This window comes from Vigna umbellata, chromosome 6 (genome assembly GCF_029865625.1).
Source record: "Vigna umbellata cultivar VRB3 chromosome 6, Vumbellata_1.0, whole genome shotgun sequence".
NCBI classification, from domain to species: domain Eukaryota; kingdom Viridiplantae; phylum Streptophyta; class Magnoliopsida; order Fabales; family Fabaceae; genus Vigna; species Vigna umbellata.
Window position 1 is genome coordinate 32564480 of NC_142170.1, and position 23157 is coordinate 32587636.

At 34.2% G+C, this 23157-nt stretch overlaps 3 protein-coding genes and 1 pseudogene across 4 annotated transcripts; 1 reads left to right on the forward strand and 3 right to left on the reverse strand.

The window, feature by feature from the left end:
- Positions 1-680: 680 nt before the first annotated feature.
- On the reverse strand, positions 681-1490 carry LOC148197252 (F-box protein PP2-A15 pseudogene; annotated as a pseudogene). The gene is made up of 2 exons (XR_015780490.1): positions 927-1490; positions 681-854 (listed from the first exon to the last, which is right to left on the reverse strand). The product of XR_015780490.1 is annotated as an F-box protein PP2-A15 pseudogene (transcript).
- A 2005-nt stretch (positions 1491-3495) lies between these two features.
- Positions 3496-6889, reverse strand: LOC148197253 (receptor-like protein EIX2). Its single transcript, XM_088093364.1, has one exon. It carries the CDS (start codon positions 6841-6843, stop codon positions 3496-3498), a length of 3348 nt encoding a protein of 1115 aa, XP_087949490.1. The 5' UTR covers positions 6844-6889.
- A 5686-nt stretch (positions 6890-12575) lies between these two features.
- LOC148197254 (uncharacterized) lies at positions 12576-13604 on the forward strand. The gene has a single exon (XM_088093647.1). The coding sequence runs from the start codon at positions 12576-12578 to the stop codon at positions 13602-13604; it is 1029 nt and encodes a 342-aa protein (XP_087949773.1).
- Positions 13605-18965: 5361 nt separating this feature from the next.
- LOC148197255 (uncharacterized) lies at positions 18966-22354 on the reverse strand. Its single transcript, XM_088093648.1, has 6 exons — positions 22348-22354; positions 21763-21918; positions 20995-21074; positions 20543-20622; positions 19388-19426; positions 18966-19261 (listed from the first exon to the last, which is right to left on the reverse strand). The coding sequence occupies exons 1-5, from the start codon at positions 22352-22354 to the stop codon at positions 19390-19392; spliced, it is 360 nt and encodes a 119-aa protein (XP_087949774.1). The 3' UTR covers positions 18966-19261; positions 19388-19389.
- Positions 22355-23157: the final 803 nt, after the last annotated feature.

Consider the following 23157-nt stretch of genomic DNA (forward strand, 5'->3'; position numbering starts at 1 on the left):
AATATATAAAAGAATAGAACAATTCTACTTTAAGATGTTTAATATTATTTTATATCTTATAGAAATATGGAATGGACATATGATGAATTGGTCTCATCTTGTAACATAGATTTCGAAACTATTAAAATTAATTTTCATACTCATTTATTACTAAGCATTCGTATATTTTTTCAACTACAATTATTTACATTTAATGTATTTATTTATATATATGTTTGTTGAAACACTACAAAAAAAAAAAGGGTATTACCGAAGGTCAAAAGCCCTCGGAAAATGGCAAAAGCCCTCGGAAAATGCCATTTACAGACGGCTTATCGACGGCCAATCAGTCCTCGGTAAATCCCTTGTCGCTAACAATTACCGAAGGCTTTTGACCTTCGGTAATTACCGAGGGCCTAAAGCCTTCGGTAATTACCGAAGGCCTATTTATATCAATCACACGCAGCTTCTTTGACGCACTGCACATCCAACAACCTGAGCCCACTGCCTCATACTTGTCTTCACGGTCTGAGGGTTATCACCTTCATAATTAATTCACATCAAACAATTATGTTTTACTACATTACTCGGCTTAATTTAAGATACACGCACAAACATTTTGACTTGAAATATCAGACCACACGTCAACATTCATATTTTCTTTCCATTTTCTTTAGAATCAAACAAGAAACACATTATCATCAGTGTATCCTTCTTCTTTCTCGTGATACAACTTTAAAGACAAGTAAATCTAACCTAGATTCTTCAGTAGGAATCCAATTCCAATATCTCCGGTCATCAATTCCAGTAATCGCCATCGCCCTCGCCGAAATCGACATGCAAACCCTTCCCGTGACTCTGTCCAGCCACACTTCCTGCAAAACCCTAAACAATCACTAAAATCCCTAAAAGTTTCAGCAGCCCCTAACTAACCAAAAAAAACTGACCTGGAGAGCACCACCCACCTTGTGGCCATCGTCGAAGGGCAGGGGCCGTGAGAGGAGCGCGAAAATGTCCTTCTTCGAGAGATTCCGGTGGCGCTCCGGCGGGAACAGATCCAACAGATCCTGGTAGTTGCGCGGCAGCTTGGCCTCCCAGACTGAGTCCGAGGAGGCGGCGCCGCGAAACGCGCGGTTAAGGCGAGCGAGGTTACAAATCTCCGGTGGGCGCTGGTGGCGGTGGTGCATGGACGTCCGGTTCCGGTGAATGGAAGAGGGAAATCCCAGGAAGAGTGGCGGTGGCGCGGGGACGGGAGTGAAAATTTGGGAGAAGCTTTCCCAAAAAGCATTTGGAAAATGGACGAGGGAAATCCCAAATTCAGATTTTATCAAGTGAATGCATATACCGAGGGCCAAAAGCCTTCGGTAAATCGTGTGTGTATTACCGAAGGGCAAAAGCCTTCGGTAATGACCAACTTTAATGACCGTCGGGAAATCCTTCGGTATTGTCATTTTTACCGAGGGGTAAGAGGCCTTCGGTAATAATCCTTCGGTAATGAATAAATTTGTAGTAGTGAAATTTTTTTTAAATAAATAAAACATGTAGATGGATCATCAAATTGCTAGTTAAATATAATATTAAATTTATATTTATATCAAAATATATGAAGTACATACATTGAAATTAAAATTGAAGTACAAATTATGAGTTAGAAAAAAGAAAAAAAAACTCATCTACCACTAACGCCAACTCTTCTTCTTCCACACTACACTTGGAAGAAAGAGAAATAAAACTAGTCGAAAACTCCTAAGTTATACTTGTCCTATTGGACTCCATTTTATAGGTTAGAAAAATTAATCTCATTATGTATATAAAAAAATAAAATGAAATTTGTCCAAATAAAGAATTAAGTATTCTAATCAATCCATCCGTTTAATCGGATAAAAAAAACTAAGAAACATATACATTTGGATATTTGGAGAGAAGATAATGAAACTAGTCCAAAGACCTTAAGCATTAATTTGTAGTTGAAAAAAAAAAACATGTTAAACAAAGGAAGAAAATGAAATTGGTCCTAAGACCTTTAATTATTGATTGCCTAAGTTGATCTCACTATGATAAATAAGTAAATAGATTCTACTTAAAATCGAACTACAGAAAAATACAATAATAAGAATAAGAGTCTCAATCTCTAAACTTTGGATTTTAATTTCTCATACGGGTAAATATGACACATTTAGTATGTTGTCAGAGCATCATTAAATAACTTTCTTTTTCTTTTTAATATACTTATGCATCTTCCATAGTTGGTTATCTTAATTTATTTACTTCATGAAAAATATGTGAAATAATAATTTATTTTTTGGTGAATGAAAATGTCTATTTAAAACAGCTAAGAACTAAATAAAACTCGACTTAATTTAATTTTAAGAGTATATATCAATTTATTCATTGATTTAATTTATGTTGATAGGCAGCGATATATATATATATATATATATATATATATATATATATATATATATATATATATATATATATATATATATATATATATATATATATATATATATATATATATAACACAAAATAGCATATCATATTTATTGAATGTTGACACAGATGTTATTTTTTTCTTATTTTTCTAATTCTTATTTCAAATGATGTGTATATTATTTGAAAGCACGAGTGGCGTCAAATATGTTTGATTGTAATCAATGCATCAAGTCAAACATTTTAAAAACCATCATAAAATATTCAATTTGTGAGAAACAGCGATACACTGATTATAACAAAAGCATATTTAATATATGGTCAATTTGATTTGGTAGGCTAGAATGGACTTTAAAATTTAATATTATTGTTGGAGTTTAACACGATTAAGTTTATGGGTTAGTTATATTATTTTTATTTTACTTTGATTTTGTATTTGTTTGTTATTATTTTAAATTTGTATTTTGAGTTTAATTTATATATTTTTTATTACAAATATAATATTTCATGTATATATTTAAATGAAGAGAGATTAATCATATAGGTAATTTTTATTACATTCAATATGGTATTTAAATTCTAAGGCTCTTTTTTAGGAAAAATACTTATTGTCTCTGCCACTACATTTACTACTACTGGCGGTGGCGGCGTCTACTACTGTTGATGGCATATAAGAACCTTGAAAATGGTCTAAGCATACTTCATTTGAAAACAATAAAACTTCTCAAAACAGATCGAACTATCAATAATTTCTTTATACCAACCAAAGATATATCATTTATGGAAAAGGAAACTCCCATTAGTAAAGCCAGAATAGGAAAATCAATGTTTAACAAAATTGATGAAAATATCTATGTAGCCGAGAGAGACATACAATTAATGAAAGTACTTTTTTGGTGCTATTATTAATTAGCAAGGATAAGTAATTAAAATAATTAAACTCTATAACAATCACATTCATTCTGAATTTCAATATAAACATAGTTACTGATTTACTTAACTGAAGAGAGAAATAAGTATTATAAAATTCAAAGAAAGAAGTTAGTAGAATTATGTACCTATTAGTCTGAGTCATCTTTGGCACTATGCTATATTCAATACAACTATTTCAAGTAAATAGTGTATCAGTCTATTCAATAAAGTCAAGTAAGCAATTCTCCATGGTTGCAAAAGTAGTAATGACCCTAATAACCCCCAAAAGCCTGTGAAGAATCCTAGTCCAAAGCTCATGTATAATGCTCCATAGAAAACCGAATTATCATCTTCATCATGGACGTCTCCTCCTTTAGACTTTATCACTGTCTCATCTTCATGACAACTTGTTTCAAGTGGTTTCCCACAAAGATCAGTATTTCCTTCAAAACAAGAGGCATCAAATGTATCCAAGTGTCTTCCCAATGGGATTCTTCCCGAAAGAGAGTTGTGTGACAAGTCTAATTTTTGGAGAAAATCCATTTCAGAAAGAGACGAAGGAATTCTCCCATAGAATTTATTTCTTGACAAGTCGAGCGATTCAAGTGAACTTAACTTTCCTATCTCAAAAGGAATTTCTCCACTCAAATTGTTTTTTGATAAATTCAAAGAAACTAGACCGAGCATATATGTAATCTCTTTCGGCATTTCACCTATTAAATTGTTACATGAGAGATCAATGCTCTGAAGAAACAATTCAGGACGTGTGAAGCTGCGTTCAACGCCTTTCCACATCCACGTTATATGAAAGTTATAATCATTGCCACCAAAAACCTTATAAATTTCATAGTAGGTTCCATTATACCGATGAACACGACGTTCTGCTTCAGTTCTGTTGATGCTCTTTTCAGAAAATGCAGTAAAATTATTGAAGCAAGCTGGAATTCCTTTTGACAATTTATTCTTAGAAAGATCCAATAATTGAATACGCTTTAAATAACATAGATGAAGGGGAAGATTTCCAGATAAGTGATTCTCTCGCATGATCAAGATTTGTAATTGTTGCATGCTTTCTCCAATCCATGATGGTATTGGTCCAGACAACATATTCTCACTCACATCCAACATAATTAAATGGATGCAATTCTTCAGCGAGGAAGGCAATTCACCCATTAAACTATTATTTCGTAAAACTAAAGCTTCCAATTTGACGAGGGAGCCCATGGAGATAGGAATGTTCCCTGACAATTCATTGTTGCTTAAATCAAGAAACAATAATTGGTCAACCGATATCCAACAATCTGGAAGTTGCCCCTTTATTTGATTATCTGATAAATCTAAAGTCGCCAATGCAGCTGTGACGTTTCCACATGAGAAATCTGAAAACTTATTTGCAGAGAGTAAGAGCTCGGAAGCTTGTAGAAAAAACGATGGCACTTTTCCCTCAAAATTATTTGAATTTAAATTTATAGATAGTTTTAAAGGAAGCTGTAATTTCATGTCAGGAATTGAATCAATGAGATTATTGTGAGACATATTCAACTCGTACATAATTTGCAACTTGTTCCAAAACCATTCTGGCACAAAATCATTTATTCCATTATCAGATATATCTACTTGGATTAAGGAATTTTGAGTCTGGAGCCAACTAGGAAAACTCGGACCTAGCTTGCAAGATGCTATACCCAAATAACTTAATTGAAATGGGGGAATCCAACTAGACAGAAATTTTAGAGACAATGAGTTGTGTGACAAGGATATGAAATATAATTTGGAAAAATTAGAGATATGATATTCAGTGACATCACCCTCTAAAGAATTCCCCTCCAATGATAAAATCTCCAACTCAGATAGCAGTTTGATGCTCTCGGGTATCTTGCCAGTAATTTTGTTATAAGATAAGCTCAATTGCCGAATTATGTGTCTGCTGCATCTTGAAGAATTACGAATGAAGCTCGAAAATTTGCCATTCAACTTATTATTTGAAAGGTCTAATCTCTGTAATCTGCACATGATACCAAAGAAAGAAGGAATCTTGCCTTGTAGTTTGTTATTTGAGAGAAAAAGATATTCAAGAGAGTTCATCGCTTTCCCAAATTCATTTGGGATGGGACCTTCCAACAAATTATAACCAAGGTAAAGGGTGCGAAGATTGGTAGTGAAGTTAGAAAGCCAGTGAAATACAGAGCATGCTTTTAATAAGTTATCGGAGAGATCAAGGTATAAAAGAGAAGAAAAAGCATTCATTGTAGAAGAAACCAGGAAAGTTCTATCTATAATACTGCAGTTTACAAGGTGAAGCTTTTGTAGTTTGGAGCTAATATTCAAATTAACCAGAAACATTGATGACTCAAGATTACTGTAAGAGAGGTCGAGGATCTTAAGAGATGGAAAATTTAGACATGGAGAAGGTGATAAGGCTATATTATTGTGAGAAAGATACAGTTCTCGAAGATGAAGGCCAAAGTTAAACAAGAGTTGAAGTGTTGATGATGTCAAGATGTTAGAAGATAGATCTAGAACGGTAAGAGAAGTGGAAAAGTTAGAGGAATGAGAAAAGAACAAAGATTGAATATCATTATCGAAAAGATTACAGTCAACTAGCCTCAGCTCTGTTAAGTTTGGAATGAGCTTACTAATACTTTGTAGCCACTGGTGAGAGGAACTAAGACTATGCATTGAACTCAGCTCAAGAATGCTTAAGGAATGGAGAGTTGACAACCATTTTGCATCCTTAGATTTCATGTCAAAATTTCCACCTAGTCGAAGAGTATGCAATAGTGGAAGATTCCCAATGCGAAAAGGGATTGTTCCAGAAAGGGAATTTGAAATATAGTTTTCCATACGCCTTCTGTATATAAAATTGTTACTTCCAATACTCAGATATTGTAGCTTTCTGAGATTCCCAATTTGAATAGGAATTTGTCCGGAAAGATAAAATCCTCCAAGATCAAGATAGTGTAAGTGTTTGAGATTCCCAATCTGAACAGGAATCTGTCCCGAAATATAATTATCCCCAATATCCAGATAGCGTATTTGTGAGAGATTTCCAAGTGTAGAAGGAATCCTCCCCGAGAAAAAAGAATTGGAGAGATCGAGATATCTTAAGTTGGCGAAGGAGCCCATAAACTCTGGGAGGTAACTCATTACAAAATAATTATTGCTGAGGTCCAGATGTTGAATATATTGCAAGTGAATCAAAGAAGTGACATTGATTGCACCTCTCAAATACGGTGTATGGTAGAAGTTTCCATGAAGATGAAGCAGTTGTACATGACCAGTTTGATGGTTGCAGTGAATGCGTTTCCATTTGCAGCAATCAGTATTATTGTGATGGATGGTCCAAGTGGAGAGTATGCCAAAGTCATCTATGAGGCCTTGTTTGAAGCTGAGGAGTGCTTGTCTCTCCCTCTCTATGCACTTTGCTTCACTTGAGTTATTCAATATCATAGTAATTCCCGAGTCAAGAAAAGAAACCAAGAGAAGAACATAAAACGTTTTGAGGACATAAGCACTCATTATAGGTTTTCTGATATCAGATAATAGTAACAAAGGGAGAGTAAACAAGAGTAGTATACTGCGAGAGAGAAATATTATGATTCAGTCTTTTCTTTTTCACCTGTGTTTAGAAAGCTTCATGACATCATTTATATCCATATTTGAAACTACCGGCTGCGGCTTTCCAAAACTCTATGATATGCCTAAATTTCTTTTAGTTTGGATTTTTTCCTGTATTAGAAGATTATTGAATAAGTTTGTATTATGTTAGATAGTTATTATCTCCTAATTTCTAATATGTGGGTAAGAAAATTAACCTCACCAATAATCTCAAAAAGATGAAAAATAAAACTATCTCAAAACAATTTTATATCTCGTGTGGAGAAAAACGGCCGAAGCCCGACGAAATCGAGCGGCGGGGAAACTAGCTACGAAATGGGAAGGTCCCTTCAGGGTGGTTGAAAACTTAAAGAATGGAGCGTACCGTTTGGAGTATCCGACGGGAAAGGCTATACCCAATACATGGAATGCGTCGCATTTAAAATTTTATTTCAGCTAAGAACCTTGTACTTTTTATTCCATATCAATAATATTATGATTTTCATCACATCATGAAATCTTCATCATGTCATAGTAGCCGAGCGGGTGAGGCAAATTTCTTTCGTGAACTCTCACCTTGGTCTTAGGGCACGCTTCTAGAGAGCTCCTAAGACCTACACCGAGTGGCAATAAAGGACCATTCGCGAAGACGTGATAAATAAAGCATGAAATTAAATGAGGCATATGCGTCTGAAATAAGTGCTCGACAGGTGTGTATTCATCTAAAATAAGTCTATTACAAGGTACAAAGGTAAAAAAGCAGTAAAATTCTATGTCTAAGACCTAGGGTTGGACATCAGCCCCATCGGTCTTTGCGATTACTTCAACGGCAGCTTCAACATTGGGGACGGTCGGAGGTTAGGGTGGAGGATCATGGATCGGAACTAGTTTCTCATCCACCACCATCATGCTCACATCAAGGCGGGGATCGTCGGTGGAAACTTGAAAGAGGAGGTTGCACTGGGCGAGCGCTTTTTCAAAACCGAACAGATGCTCGTTCACCACCTCATCACCCAGAAGCTTGTTGTTTGCCTCCAATTTTGTTACTCGATCCTGAAGCGAATCCCGATTGGCCAACAGGCCGTCCCTCTCTGCCATCAACTTCATATGGGAGGTAGTGGCTTTTTGGAGGTCAAGCTTTGCATCGTCTAAAGACCGTTACATACGGCGTTGGGACTGATGTCGAACCCTAGGTCTTAGACATAAAATTTTACTGCTTTTTTATATTTGAGTTAAAAGATTAGTTCATCAATAATACAATAAAGAAGTTATAAACTAGTCCTTATCATATTCATTTTACTGGTTAGAAAATGAAACACATTGAAAAGAGAAAGCATTACACTACTATTCCAAAAAGACCTTATAATCTATTCATTATTATTGAATTCATTTTATGAATTTGAAAAATTAGGTAGGTTAGACACTTGATAATATTTACTTAATATCTTTTTTATTCAAATTAATTTTTAAAAAATATTTCAGTTTTAAAAGTATCTTTCGTTTTTAGAAATTAATCATTATTTTAGATTAAGATTGAAATGTTATAAATATTTTATATTTAATATTCTGTTACATTTTGTTATATATATGTGTGTGTGTGGTAAATCTATGAGATATAATAAGAAGTTCATCCATATAATATATCTCTTATATATGTCATGTTTTTTGTACTGTTCAAAAATTTCTATTAGTGGTATCAAATTTATTATTCTTAGGGTCGGTTGGACAGTAAGAATGTAAACGGGACTAAATTTATCGAAGTCATGGAGGAAGATAAAGACAAAGGCAATGTCATGTTTGTGAATTCGCAAATGAATTTGAACCCTAAAGTTTACGAAAAAAATTGGGGATTATTTGAAAGAAGAATATGAAGGGAAAGAAAAATTGAGGCATGATAATTTTAAACTTGATAAGAGAGATTGAGATGCAAATGATGAAAGAGTTTATGACAATCAATGAATACTCAAACAAATTGTTGGGTATATCCAACAAGATAGAACTGTTGAAAAAAGAGTTTTCATATTTTAGACTTAGTTGAGAGAATGTTGGTGACGACGCCAAAAAAATAAGAAGTCTTTATATCTTCTTTAGAAAACACAAAAGAAGTGATACATGTCTTGTAAACACAAGAACAAGGAAGATTAATGAGAGATCATTATGTAGTGGAATGTGCTTTATTTTCATACCGAAGAGAATGCTTTTATAGTTAAGAACAACTAAAGAAGCAAATACAACAACACATGTTTTTCTTTATTGTTTCTATTGTAAGAAAAAAAAATCACTAACTCAATTAGTATTGTTGGAGGCCAAATGTAAAATATCACAATGGTAGAAAAGATATGCAAATCTCAAAATCATCAAGAAAATGTTAAGATTGTTGAATATGAATCCGAGGAAGAACTATTCATTACAACATGCTATTGTATAAACCACATGACTCATGATAAAGAATTTTTTAAGATGGTCAACAAATCAAATATTTCCAAAGTAAGAATTGAAAATGGAGAACAACTTGTCGTGAAAGGTACAAGAATAATTAAATTAAAACTCATTTAAGTATCAAAATATTCACTTAATATAATTTTTGTTTAAATAGCTTTTAAAAATTATTTTTGTTTTAAAAATATCTTTCAACTTTAGAAATTAGTTATTATTTTAGATTAAGATTTTCTAAATATTTTATATTTGATATTATATATATATATATACATACATATATATATATATATATATATATATATATATATATATATATATATATCAATAAAATATAAGAGCTTGTTTTTTCCTACAATATATTTCTTATATATCTCGTATTTTAATACTCTAAAAATTCCCAACATAGACACTTAAAAGTGAAATTGGTCCAAAGAACCGACTGTCCTAATCCAATTCATCCTGGAATGGAAATATTAAGCATGTTATACATTTCAAAGGAAGAAAATGAGACTAACCCATTAAGTCTTTAAAATTGTTAATGATATGTTTGAAATCCATTTTATGAGTTGGAAAAATTAAGCATGTTTGACACATGAAAAGAAGAAAATGATATTGATCCAAACAGCTTGAGGACTGCGCTATTCAAATATTAAAAGAAGAAAATGAAACGGTCCAAAGAACTTGAGCATTCTACTGTTCAAATCTATTACTGTTAAATTAAACACTAGACGAGAAAATGAAAAGAATGAAACATGCAACACAACTTAAATGAAAAGAAAAGGAAAAAACAATTTAGAAACCCAATTCACAACTTAACAAACTGTCAACATTTAATATTGACAATTGGCCTTTTCCCCTTTCACTTTGTAAACAGTGAAAAAAGAAGAAATCTCCAACAACATTTAATAATAATAAAACTAAGTTAAAAAAACCAATTCGTATATACGGAAATTAAATGTTATTTTGGCATACAAAATATTCCATCGTTTTAAAATTCCTAGATATTGAAATTAGCTTAAGATATGTTTTAAATTTTTTCCATGATGTGGAGATATGTATGAAAAGCACAATATGATGAATAGAAGATGAAAGACTTGTTTGATAGAAAACAACATTTAAATTAAGCAGTTTTTAATATGGTCATTCAACAAGAACGGCAATTTCATTCTATTATTGATATTGCTAACATTTCCCATGAATCTCAACCTTTAGCTATCGATGTCATTCACCCTTCACAGCCGAAGCATGATGGCAATTACAAAGCCTTCTGTGGTGGACGTGGTAGAGGTCGTAATTCTTCTTCTCGAGGTTGTGGCATATTCTATGGTGGACGAGCTCAATCTGGCACCAAGTTTTATACCTTGTTATTTGTGAGAGATCAAGATAGTATTGTTCTATCATTTGAATCTTTGATTTTTTTATGACATTCTCTACGTAGCAGAATTTCGTGTAAATTTAATTTCGGTTCACAAATTATTCATACCCTCAATTGCAACTTATTTTAATTATGCTTTCGTGTCTTATTCTGCAGAATGCTTCCAACAACTAGACAGCAATAATGCTTTTCTTTATGGGAAATTACATGAAAAGACTTATATGCTCCCTCCACCTGGTTTACTTACTCTCAGTTCTTCTCAAGTCTGCTACTTGCACTAATCCCTTTATGGACTTAATCAAGCTAGAAAGAAATGTCATAGTGTTTTGTCTATCACTCTTCTATCTCTTAATTACAAGCAATCTTCTGCTGATCCAACTTTATTTGTAAAATCGAGTGTTAAGTCTTTTATTAATTGCCTTGTTAGTTTCTGTTGATAATCTTGTTCTTACTTGCAATGATTTAGTTGAGATTCAATCTGTCAAGTAGGTCTTAGAAATCAAGTTTAAAATCAAAGATCCATTGAACTATTTTTTGGGACTTGAAATTACTAGATTAAAGTCTAGCATACATATGAATCAACACAAATATGGTATTGAACTCTTTGATGATAGCAGGCTACTTGGTTCCAAACCTGTTTCTATTCCTTTTGATCCCTATGTCAAATTGCAAGGTACTAACGACCAACCTCTCTCAAATCCTACTAGTTACAGATGATTAATTGGTTGGTTAGCTCTTGTATCTTATTATCACGTGGCCGATATTGCTTTTTCTGTTCATCAACTAACTCACTATGTGTGTCGAAACTATTAAACTGCATCACAACATCTAAATTTCCACAGCACCTATATATCAATAAATGAAATGGGCACTGCAAATCGCAGTTGTGTTTTATTATTAATCAAAGTTAAATATTTATAAAAATTACAACTAACAAAAATTCTAAAAATAGTTTATGATCACATTTTTACACACACTGAATTTTACAAGAAAATCTAAATAGAAGGTAAAATCAAAGAATTAAAGCAAAACAAAATACGTGCAATTAGGTAAAATTGGAACTTTGTAGTTGCAAACCTTTTCTTTTTCCTATCTTTAAAATTTGAATGAGGAAAAAGCCAACCTGTACACCAGCCGAACAATTTTAAACTGTGCAAGTTGATAATTTTGTTTCTAAATTATTTTTTTTCCTTTTTTCACTTAATTTGTGTGACAATATTCATGGTTCATTAATTTTCATTTTCTCATCAAGATCATTTTCTTCTTTTCAAGTGTGTAAGATGCTTACTTTTTCAACCCATAAAATGAACTACGTTGAACTGACATTATAAAACCTATAAAGAAAAAAAAAAGTAATTTATCTAAATTGAACTGAAAATGACTTCAGACAAATTAAATTTAATTATTATTTTTCTATCAAAAGTATACTGTATATATCCAAAAATTAATTTTATGATTTATGATTTTTATTATTTTAAATTTTTTAAACATTTAATTGTTGAGTATCAAGTCAAACTCTGTTAAAACTGTTGGGTTTTACCCGTTAACTTTTCTTGTTACTCTGTTATTTCGTTTTGTCTGTTGGATTATATGTTGCTTTATATAAAAAGCTGCATTGGCTTTTTATCTAATAATACGAAGTATTCCTTTCAATCTTTCTCTGCTGTTAGAAGTTCTCTTCCAATTCTCCAACAGAATTGGTATCAGAGCCTGGTTGTGTATAGACCTGTGGTGCTTCAAGAATATCATAACACAGTGCGGTGTGTCTGTGTGTAGCTGAAGCAAGAAGAGAAAAGGTGACTGTCAAGAATTGAGTTCTTGCAGAGTAGGTGTTTGAAGAATGGCCGGAAGCGATATCTCCACAGCAAATCTTCCAATACTCACGGAGAAGAACTGGACAAGGTGGAGCACACAGATGAGGGTGTTGTTCAAGTTTCAAGATGTGAGTGAAGTGATTGAAGGTGGTAATCGTGAGCCTGGTGTTGGTGCAACTGAAGAGCAGAAGTCTGTGTTCAAGAAGAAGGATAACAGAGCTCTCTTCATCATCCATCAATGTGTTGATGATGCCCATTTCGAGAAGATTCAGAATGTTAGTACTGCTAGAGAAGCCTGGGAAATCCTTGTACGTTGTCATACAGGAGGGGAGAGGATCAAGAAAGTGAAGCTTCAGACTCTTCGAAGGCAGTATGAATTACTGCAAATGGAGGACAGTGACAAGGTTGGTGAATATTTCAATAAGATACTCATCATTATGAATCAGATGAAAGGGTGCGGGGAAGTCATCAACGATCTTGTTATCATGGAGAAGATCATGAGATCACTCCCACGAAAGTTCGACTACATAGTAGTTGCGATAGAAGAATCAAAAGACCTCTCCAAGATGAAGATTGAAGAGCTTCAGAGTTCGCTGGAAGCTCATGAAATGAGGATGATGGAGTGGAACCCAGCCAAGAACAACGAACAGGCTCTAAAAGGGCACCATTTCAAACATGATGAGAAGAAAAATTCAAAGAAATGGAAAGGGAAACGATCAAAGGGAAATTGGAAGTCTGACAAAAACAAGACTGAGAATGGGTCTGTGTCAATGGAGAAAGATGGAAACGCAGAGAAGAGTTATCCAAAGAAGGATAAAAGAAACATAAAGTGTTTCAACTGCAACAGGTATGGGCATTATGCATCAGAGTGTCATGCAGATGAAGGGAAACAGAAGCGACCTCAGGTTAAAGAAGCAAACGTCGCTCAAGAAGATTCAGATTCAGAGCCTCTAACTCTGATGGTGACTACTTCAGGTGAAAGCTGCAACTCTCAAAGCGATATGTGGTATCTTGATTCAGGGTGCTCGAATCATATGACATATCATCGGGACTGACTAATCAACTTTGATGAGACAAAGAAGAGTAGAGTCAAGTTTGGCGATGACAGCACTTTGAGAGTTGAAGGCGTGGGAGATGTCATGATTCGGAGGAAGAATGGGTCGCATGCTGTAATCATGGGTGTGATGTATGTTCCACATATGAAGTGCAACTTTTTGAGTGTTGGACAGCTGACCAAAAAGGGGTTTAAGGTGGTGATGGAGAGTAATAATGTTGAGCTTTTTGACAATGATAAGAACCTGATCTTGAGAAACAAGATCTCCAAGAACAATACCTTTCAGGTTAGCCTGGAAGCTGTAGAACACTCCGAGTGCTTGGCTGCTGTAAAGAACGATGACGAGAGTTGGCTGTGGCATTTTAGATATGGCCACCTTAACTTTAGAAGTTTGCAACAACTTAGTGCAGAGAAAATGGTCCATGGCTTGCCTGAGATTGCCCTACCAGAAACAGTGTGCGGAAACTGTATGGTGGGGAAACAAACGAGAAAACCGTTTAAGAATGAATTGAGAATGAGAGTAAAAGCTTGCTTAGGTGTGGTACATTCGGACATATGTGGTCCAGTTGAGGTGCCAACAATTGCTAGAAACAGATACTTCATCTGTTTTGTCGATGAGTTCAGTAGAATGATTTGGGTGTATCTGATTAAGGCGAAGAGCGACGCACTGGAGACATTTGTTCGATTCAAAACACATGTCGAAAGAGAAAGTGGGAATCAACTGAAGATACTCAAGACAGACGGAGGAGGAGAATACACCTCTGTGGCTTTTGAAGATCACTGTCGGTTGCATGGGATTGTACATGAAGTCACTGCCCCATACACTCCTCAGCATAACGGACTGGCAGAGAGGAGGAATCGCATGATTTTTTATTTGGCCAGAAGTATGATGAAGGGGAAGGATCTACCACGAAAGCTGTGGGGCGAGGCAGTGTCCACAGCTGTTCACATACTTAACAGGTGTCCCACGAAGAGGTTAGAAGGAAAAGTTCCACTTGAGGCGTGGACAGGAGAAAAACTGACAGTTGGCCACCTGAGAGTATTTGGCTCACTAGCACACATGCATGTTCCAGACCAGAGACGATCGAAATTGGATGATAAAAGTAAAGTGATGGTGTTCATTGGTTATCATCCAACTGGGGCGTACAAACTCTTCGACCCAGTTGAAGAAAGGGTCACGTTGAGTAGGGATGTGGTGATCATGGAAGACAAATGCTGGGACTGGAATCGAAAGAGTATCAGTTTAATGAAACCCAGGGTGATGGAAGATGAGAATAACCCTATCACAGCAGAGTCGACATCGACTATGGAAGATAGGGGTCATGTCCAGGGTGATGAACCTGACAGACCAAGAAGACTGCGAACACAACCGTAGAGGTTTGGCGATTGTGTGGTTTATTCAGACTCACAGATAGGTGATGAAGGGGATTTGGTACACATGGCTCTGCTGGCTGGGGCAGAGCCCATAAACGAATCTGATGCACTAAAGGAACCCGTGTGGCAGAGCGCAATGAAGGAAGAAATCGAATCCATAGAGAAGAATCAAACTTGGCAACTTATTGATCTTCCTGCTGGGAAGAAAAGTATTGGAGTGAAATGGGTGTTCAAACGGAAGTTGAAGCCTGATGGATCGGTTTCGAAGTATAAAGCCAGACTAGTGGCAAAGGGCTTTCTCCAGAAGCAAGGACTGGACTTCACTGAAGTGTTTGCACCGGTGGCACGAATGGAAACCATTCGACTAGTGATAGCAGTGGCATGTGCATTGTGTTGGTCGCTGTTTCAGCTAGACGTGAAGTCCGCCTTCCTGCATGGTCCTTTGGAGGAAGAAGTGTATATCCAGCAACCACCGGGATTCATCTACAAAGGTAAAGAACAATATGTGTATAAGCTGAAGAAAGCTTTAGACGGGTTGAGACAAGATCCTAGAGCTTGGAACAAACGCATAGATGCGTTCTTGCTTAAACTTGGTTTCACAAGATGTGTCGTGGAGCACGGTGTATACGTAAGGAAAGGTGAGGAAGATGAGTTGCTGATCATTTGTCTGTATGTAGATGACCTACTCATTACAGGCTCAAATCCAGTGAAAATAAGCAAATTGAAAAAACTGATGCACTCGGAGTTCGAAATGACAGACCTTGGAAAGCTGAGTTATTTTTTGGGTATGGAGTTCACCTACACTAAAGCAGGTTTGATCTTGCATCAGAAGAAGTACGTAAAGGAGCTTCTTGCAAGATTTAACATGTCTGAATGTATCCCAGCAAAGAGTCCGTTGGAGGTGAATCTAAGATTGACAAATGATGAGAATGAAGCAGAGGCTGAAGAAACTATGTTTAAGCAGATTGTAGGTTCACTGCGTTTTCTGTGCAATAGTAGACCAGATCTCTCATTCAGTGTGGGGCTGATAAGCAGGTTTATGAGGAAACCAAAGAAGACGCATATGCTTGCAGCCAAGAGGGTGCTAAGGTACGTAAAAGGCACTTCAGATTTTGGCATTCTGTTCCCGGTTGGAAGACGCAAAGCTGATGAGGAATTTCTAGAACTTGTTGGGTTCACAGATTCTGACCATGGTGGAGACTGTGTTGACAGGAAAAGCACGTCAAGTTACTTGTTCATGTTAAATGGGTCTCCCATTTCTTGGTGTTCCAAAAAGCAACCAGTGGTGGCTCTGTCCAGCTGCGAAGCGGAGTATATAGCAGGCAGTTATGCAGCCTGTCAATCGGTATGGCTGAAGGAGGTGCTGAGAGAGATGATGATTCCTACGAAAACACCATTACAGCTGTTGATAGATAATGTGTCTGCAATAAACCTCTCCAAAAATCCGGTGAGCCACGGCAGAAGTAAACATATAGAAGTACGGTATCACTTCCTCAGAGATTTGGTGAATAGAGGAAGAATCGGGCTTGTGTATTGTAACACTGAAACCCAGCTGGCTGATGCATTTACGAAGGCTATGAACATTGAGAGGTTCTGTTGGCTTAGGAAAGAAATTGGAATAAGATCTCTGTGTGAGTGTTAGACTTGAGGTGGTGTGTTGAGTATCAAGTCAAACTCTGTTAAAACTGTTGGGTTTTACCCGTTAACTTTTCTTGTTACTCTGTTATTTCGTTTTGTCTGTTGGATTATATGTTGCTTTATATAAAAAGCTGCATTGGCTTTTTATCTAATAATACGAAGTATTCCTTTCAATCTTTCTCTGCTCTTAGAAGTTCTCTTCCAATTCTCCAACAGAATAATAAAAATGTTAAATAAATAATATGCTCTAGGTTTTTATTTACAACTGTTATCAAATTTGAATTTCTATTTTCTTTTCTCATATTTAAGAATAAATTAGATAATTTCACAGTCTAAAAACTAAAATACAATTTCTTAAATTTTGATAAAGGTAAATGTGTTTGAAATACAATACAATCAAATATACACTTTTCATGGCAAAATGTGACCAATAATTCTGTGAGAGTCAAAATAATATATTCAAAATTTATATATTTTACATAAGCCGTTCTATTTTCATCTCTATAACTTATTGGGTGCTTTTATATTTAAGGATGTTTTAGTAGATCATGCAGCAAAGAATTAATATGAAACTCTTCGTATGTAATTTTTGAACATTAAGAAATAGTTTTCTAATTGAAGAATTTGATTATTAGTATCATGCTTCAATCAAAATATGTGAAAAAGTTGAATCTCTTTTGTTTTTATCTTTACGAGTAGTTTTTTTTTTATCATTTTTAAAAAATAAATCTATTCTTTTATTCTTTGTCAATATATATATATTTTTTAAAATATAAAATGTAAAAGTAATTTATCATAATCCAATAAAAAATTAAGAATGGCTAAAATAAAAACATATGATAGTTCAGTCACCTATATTTTATATTTTATTATTCATTAACATTATTATCATAGAATAACTCCATTACCCTTAACCAGAAAAGCATTCTTGAACACCTATTTTCCCCTTTTATTCGGAATTTAAAAACTTGTTAACAATCAAACGAAAGGTGTGAATGAGGACAGAAAAAAAGTGCATTAGATGTGATAAGTGTAGGCGAGTGCGGTAGACTATATGAGTAAGGCAGAAAGATCACATTATATGTGTAAGTGAAAGAGAGTATAGATTATACCAATGAAACTGCTTATTTCATTCTTTAATCATTTAATCTTTTAGTATTTGGTTAAATAATTATTTGAAGAGCTCAAGCTACAAATAGGCCTAGCTTAAGTCAAGTCTCTTTTTTACGAATTAACGTCTAATAAGACTTAGGTTGAGCTAAGTCACCTTAAGATGAAAGTTGAATCAAGTCAATCTAAAAATTCAAGTTGTGATGGAAATCTTCTAGTTAACCAAATCTAGAAGGAAAATTCCATAGAAGTGCTCACAGATGAAGGAGGCGAAAATGGTGATGGTGGGAGTGTAGTTAAGTGTCTCGACCATGGATAATTTTATGGTGTTGGATGGTGTGTTTGGTGGTTCTCTAAGATTAGGTCAACTCTTGGAGGAAGGTGGCTAGAAGAGGCCATTTGGGTTGCTCTAGTTTAAGATGACCTAACAAGAATAGTATGACTCAAATTTGGTAACATAACAATACTCTATTTCAAAGGTAACTACATGAAGGAGAGACATCTCTATTTATAGACTAAAGTGTCTCAAAATAAGCAGAAACCTAAACCTAAAAGAGTCACTTTGGTTAGCTTGGAGAACAAGGAGAAAATCTTCTTCATTAGGAGAAGGACAAGTGGAAAAAATCTTCTCCAATGAGAGGGGATATGTATTATAGATATTTTTATTCTTTCACAAGTGATGTATAGTTCAGTTAGTAAAAATTTATTATTGTGATATTATAATTTGGTGTTCTATTATTAAGAGTCTAATTCTCATATTTTATTTAGTCTGTTAATTACCAAGCACTAGTGGAAAAATGACATTTTATAACGTACAAAAATGATCTTTTATAACGTATTTACTGGGACATAGTTCTGGGCGATATAGTAAGTATGCGCATTTTATAACGTAGCAGAAATTTACGTTATAATATGTTGAACATATTATAATGTAGTTTCTAAAATCCGTCATAATATGCGTAGTTTATTATGACAAATTTTCGTTTGTCCGTTATAATAAGTGGAAGGTAACATGACGTAGAAATTTTTGTACGTTATAATATGTGATTTATTATTACGTATATATTTTTGTACGTTATAATATGTGATCAACGTATCATGACGTACATGGTTTAGTACGTTATAATATATGTTTTTTTTTTAAAAAAAATTAATTATTACATTTAAAAATTATAATAATATACTTGTATTATCATCTTATTCCATCAATTTATAGTTAATATAGCTTCAAATAAAAATATTTAATGAAACTAACAAAATAAAATTCATTTCAAACATTAAATAGTGTAATATTTAATACATCATTTATATTATACATATTTAAATGATTCATATACACTTGTGTTAAATGATTCAGTAGTAGTTGATTCACATCGTCTACCCATGAACAAATCTCTACTCATTGACAACAATTTGCATCCCCAAACAAATGCCCAGAAATGGAACACTATGTTCTCGGGCATACTTAGTCGCAAGAATTTTCCCTTGCATTCGTCCATCACCAAAACCTCTTGGAACTAGAACACCATCAACGCCCTGCAAAATAAGTCCAATTACAGAAAACCAATAAATAATATATCACTATATGAGATTTTAACATATATATCAATATTAAAGATCTGAAAATGGAATAAATATGTTTAGTCTAAATAGTAGGAATACCTTTAAAAGATTCCATGCAACTTTATATGCCTCAGGATCCTGCAGCAATATATTTTAATCAATCGTCAGAGGGTTGCAATATATTTTATATCCAAACACTTTAGGATAAATTCAAAGCAAAAGGTTTAGGATATTGCATGAACTTAAACCACTTAAAATGCAAAAGTATGAAATTCAATTTTAAAAGAAAAAGAAAAAAGAAAACCATCAAAACCATGAAATTAACAAATTAAACTACATAAATACGGTTCCAGCAGTGCTTCAATAAAAGGCATGGACTCAATATCCCCTGCATGAAAGAAAAGTCATTGTAAATTAGTTGCTTTAAAATATAGCCGATCCCACCACCAAGTGAGAAGAAACTTGGTGGTTGCCTTAGAATATAGTATTAAAAATATGGATATGAATATTATTTTCTCCCACTGTTTGCTAAGTATAATTCATTTTTAATTTTTAGTTTTCAGTTAAGTTAATAACTAAATGTTCCAACAATCTATCAGTACAATAAGGTTGATAGATACCTGAGTCAGGTGTGCCCATGCTTCAAGAAAATTTCTATCAATTTGAAGTGATTTTAGATGTGCATCCTCAGCTTTCTTATATTCACCAATTGAAGATAATGTTAAACCCTGTAAAAGAAAGTGTTTACTCAGAAAAATAATAAAGCGATTCAAGTGAGATCTTACTTAAGTGTTATGTGTGCAAGAAAATCATTTATAATAAAAAGTGATTCAAGTGAGATCTTACTTAAGTAACTGAAAATTTCAATCACCTTCTTTTCAACTATATATATAATATGATCACTAGTCAAACAGTTCCTTAACATGGCTCTACATAAGTCTTGACAACTGCACTAGTTTTGCTTAAACAATACATATTTGACCCAAGTGTTAATGCCTAAACCAAATCAAGTTTCTACTCCTTATAAGTCAAATCAAACATAAGTAAAAACCAGATTTCAAGATCATTTCATTTTCTGTACCAGAAGAGATCCATTTCATTAAGGGTGGGTGTCAATGGGACATACCTAACATGAAGCATTGATTAACTAAAATACCCAGGTTAAAAAATAAATAAATAAATTCCAATCAGCAATGCGAATTGGGTAAACTTCAAAAAAATTTACAAATACTAAGATCGAGTAAGCCACCCCACCTCAACAAACTCCCCCAAGGCTGCCCGAGCTTGACCTCTCCTCTTTCATAATCTCCTCTTCTCTCCTTCTCAATAACAAACTATAAACATCCAAAACAAAACAATTAGAAACATCTGGCTCACCTGATACATTTTTCTAGTAGTGATGTTATTGTCGCCAGTTAATTTAATGTCCAAAAATCGTTCGTAGTTCCCAAGATCAAGTTCAAGCTTCCACAAACAAAAAAATAATGAAAATGGCAATCTAAAACTTCAGAGGAAAACAAACTGCAGATATCCTCTTTTACTACGACTCAAAAAGTTTTAGCTTGCACTTATGAAGTAAAATGAGAAAATGAAAAGAGCAGGGGAAAGTATAACATAACATACAACCTCAACCTTCCATTGAATTTAGAAGGAAATAAAAAATCTAATGACTGTCATCTTGTTGTAGAAAATTTTCATTTGCTTACCTCTCCGCTATCATCTAAGACGAAAACCTCCGCATGCTCGAAAGGAGACATTGTCCCCGCATCAGTGTTCAAGTAGGGGTCTGCAAATGATGGAAAAATTAAAACAAAGATAAAAACAGTGAAAATAGCATTCATTACTTTACATAATATGATAATAAAAGCAAACATGTTTTATTAAAATTTCTATAAATATGAAAACTAAATTAACAGGGTAAAGAGGGGAAAAGTGTTACAGAGAAGAATGTGAACTATAACTACGGTTGGAAGAGCAGCTCTGAGAAGATGACTGTAGGTGCGACGCGAATCCTCGAAGCTTCTTCCAAAGAGAAGACGTAGCGAAAATATGACAAAAACTCGAAGAAGAACATGAAACAAAGGATTAAACTTGATAGAAACCCTAGAAGAAGAAGGAAACCTATTCTGGACTGATTGATCGGTGTAAATCAAAGTTGAATCGGTGGAAATGTTTCTAATGGTGAAAACAAGGTTTTAATCGGTGGAATCGAAGGGAAATGGTGAAAAGGAGAAGAAACCCCAACAGAGGGTTTAGCTCTATGAATGATTCGGTGAAAAATGAAGGATAGAGGAAATAGAGATGATTCTGTGAGTGAAGAAGCCTTGCCGTGATGATGAACGACGTGCGACGAGGAGATGTCTCTCGAGAAGGAAGACGCCAGGAAACCGAAATGGAGAGAAATGAGAGTAAGGCTCTCTGATGTGAGAAATGAAAGTGCTCTCTCGAATGCGCGAGAGGAAATGAAATGAGACCTCCAAGCGTGACAGCGAGCGAAGGAATACGCTCCACAACGTGGCTGAAGTTCTGAAAATGATGTGGCTGATGACGGAGATGCCGAGAAATGCAAGTGAGAGGGATGAGACGAATAGCGGAAGAAAAGAATGAGAGTGAACTTGAATGAAATCTAGCTAGAGGGAAATGTGAAAAATTAAAGAGGAAGAGATATTATAACTGATTTCTAAAACTCCGTTATAATACATCAATAATAGGTTTTGAACTTATTTACAAGTTTATCACCGCATTTTATATTATAACTGATTTTTAAAGCTACGTTATAATATATTTTACATTTATTTACAAGTTTGCCACCGCATTTCATATTATAACTGATTTATAAAACTACGTTATAATATGTCCTATTTTTATTACCATCTTGCCACTGATCAACCTAGTATGACGGATAATTTTTATACGTTATAATAGCTTCGTTATAGAAAGGTATTTTTCCACTAGTGAAGGTACGTATAGATTTTTTTTAAGTCAGAATACTCAATCCAATATAGTATATGATTTTTTTAAGAATGCAAGTGATCCCTTCTAGTTGAAAAAAACGTAACCTTCCATTTTTCTCCTTCCATAAACGTGTTTTTTTTTCTTTTCCCACACCTTAGACTTTTCTTTCCTTTCCCCACACACACAGGTATTGTTTTCCATCCTTGGACGTTTTTAGTTTCTATCAAGACTTTTCCTTGTGTAAGCCAATTGAAACAAATCATGCCCTGGACATTGAAATGAAACACTAATGCAAAAACAGCGTATAAAGTCACGCGGTCAACGTCCAACCAATGAATAACTAACATTAAAAATGACCGGTGAAATTTTTGTAAATAAATACAATTATTAGACGTCGTTTAGAATTGTAATTCGACGTCAATTTGTTATATTGGATAAGTTTTGCGAAAATGTTTGGTGTGAAGGTGAAAATGTATTTACGTATGACGTCGAATTCCCTAGAATTAGACGTCAAAAAGATATAAAATGTTGAATGCCCCCGCATTAGACGTTAAAAAGTTAGTGAATTCAATAAAAATTTGAGTAGAAGATTCAAAATTCATTCACTTTATCTTAGCGCGCGATGCCCTCCTCTCTGCTCAAACTTTTCTGGAACGAAGTTTGACGACCATCACATATAATATTTCTTTCATTTGTTAAAAATGCATGTTAATTAACTACTTTAGGTATGATTTTTGTTTGTTTTGACGTTTTCGTTTTGAAGAACTTATTTGTTCAACTTGTTTCTTTTTTAACTTGTTTGTTGTTTTTATTTGGTTGAACCTGTTTGTTGTTGTTGTTTGATTGAACTTGTTTGTTGTTTGTTATTGTTTGATGTTGATACTACACTACACGTTCATAATTCATGCTATATA

Coding starts and splice junctions, on each gene's coding strand:
- LOC148197254 (XM_088093647.1), top strand. CDS start 12,576: ATGGCCGGAAGCGATATCTCCACAGCAAATCTTCCAATACTCACGGAG.
- LOC148197253 (XM_088093364.1), bottom strand. CDS start 6,843: ATGAGTGCTTATGTCCTCAAAACGTTTTATGTTCTTCTCTTGGTTTCT.
- LOC148197255 (XM_088093648.1), bottom strand. Junction 21,075..21,762: donor GCTCGCTGTCACGCTTGGAG/GTCTCATTTCAT, acceptor CATCATTTGCAG/ACCCCTACTTGAACACTGAT. Junction 20,623..20,994: donor TCTTAGATGATAGCGGAGAG/GTAAGCAAATGA, acceptor GGATGTTTATAG/TTTGTTATTGAGAAGGAGAG.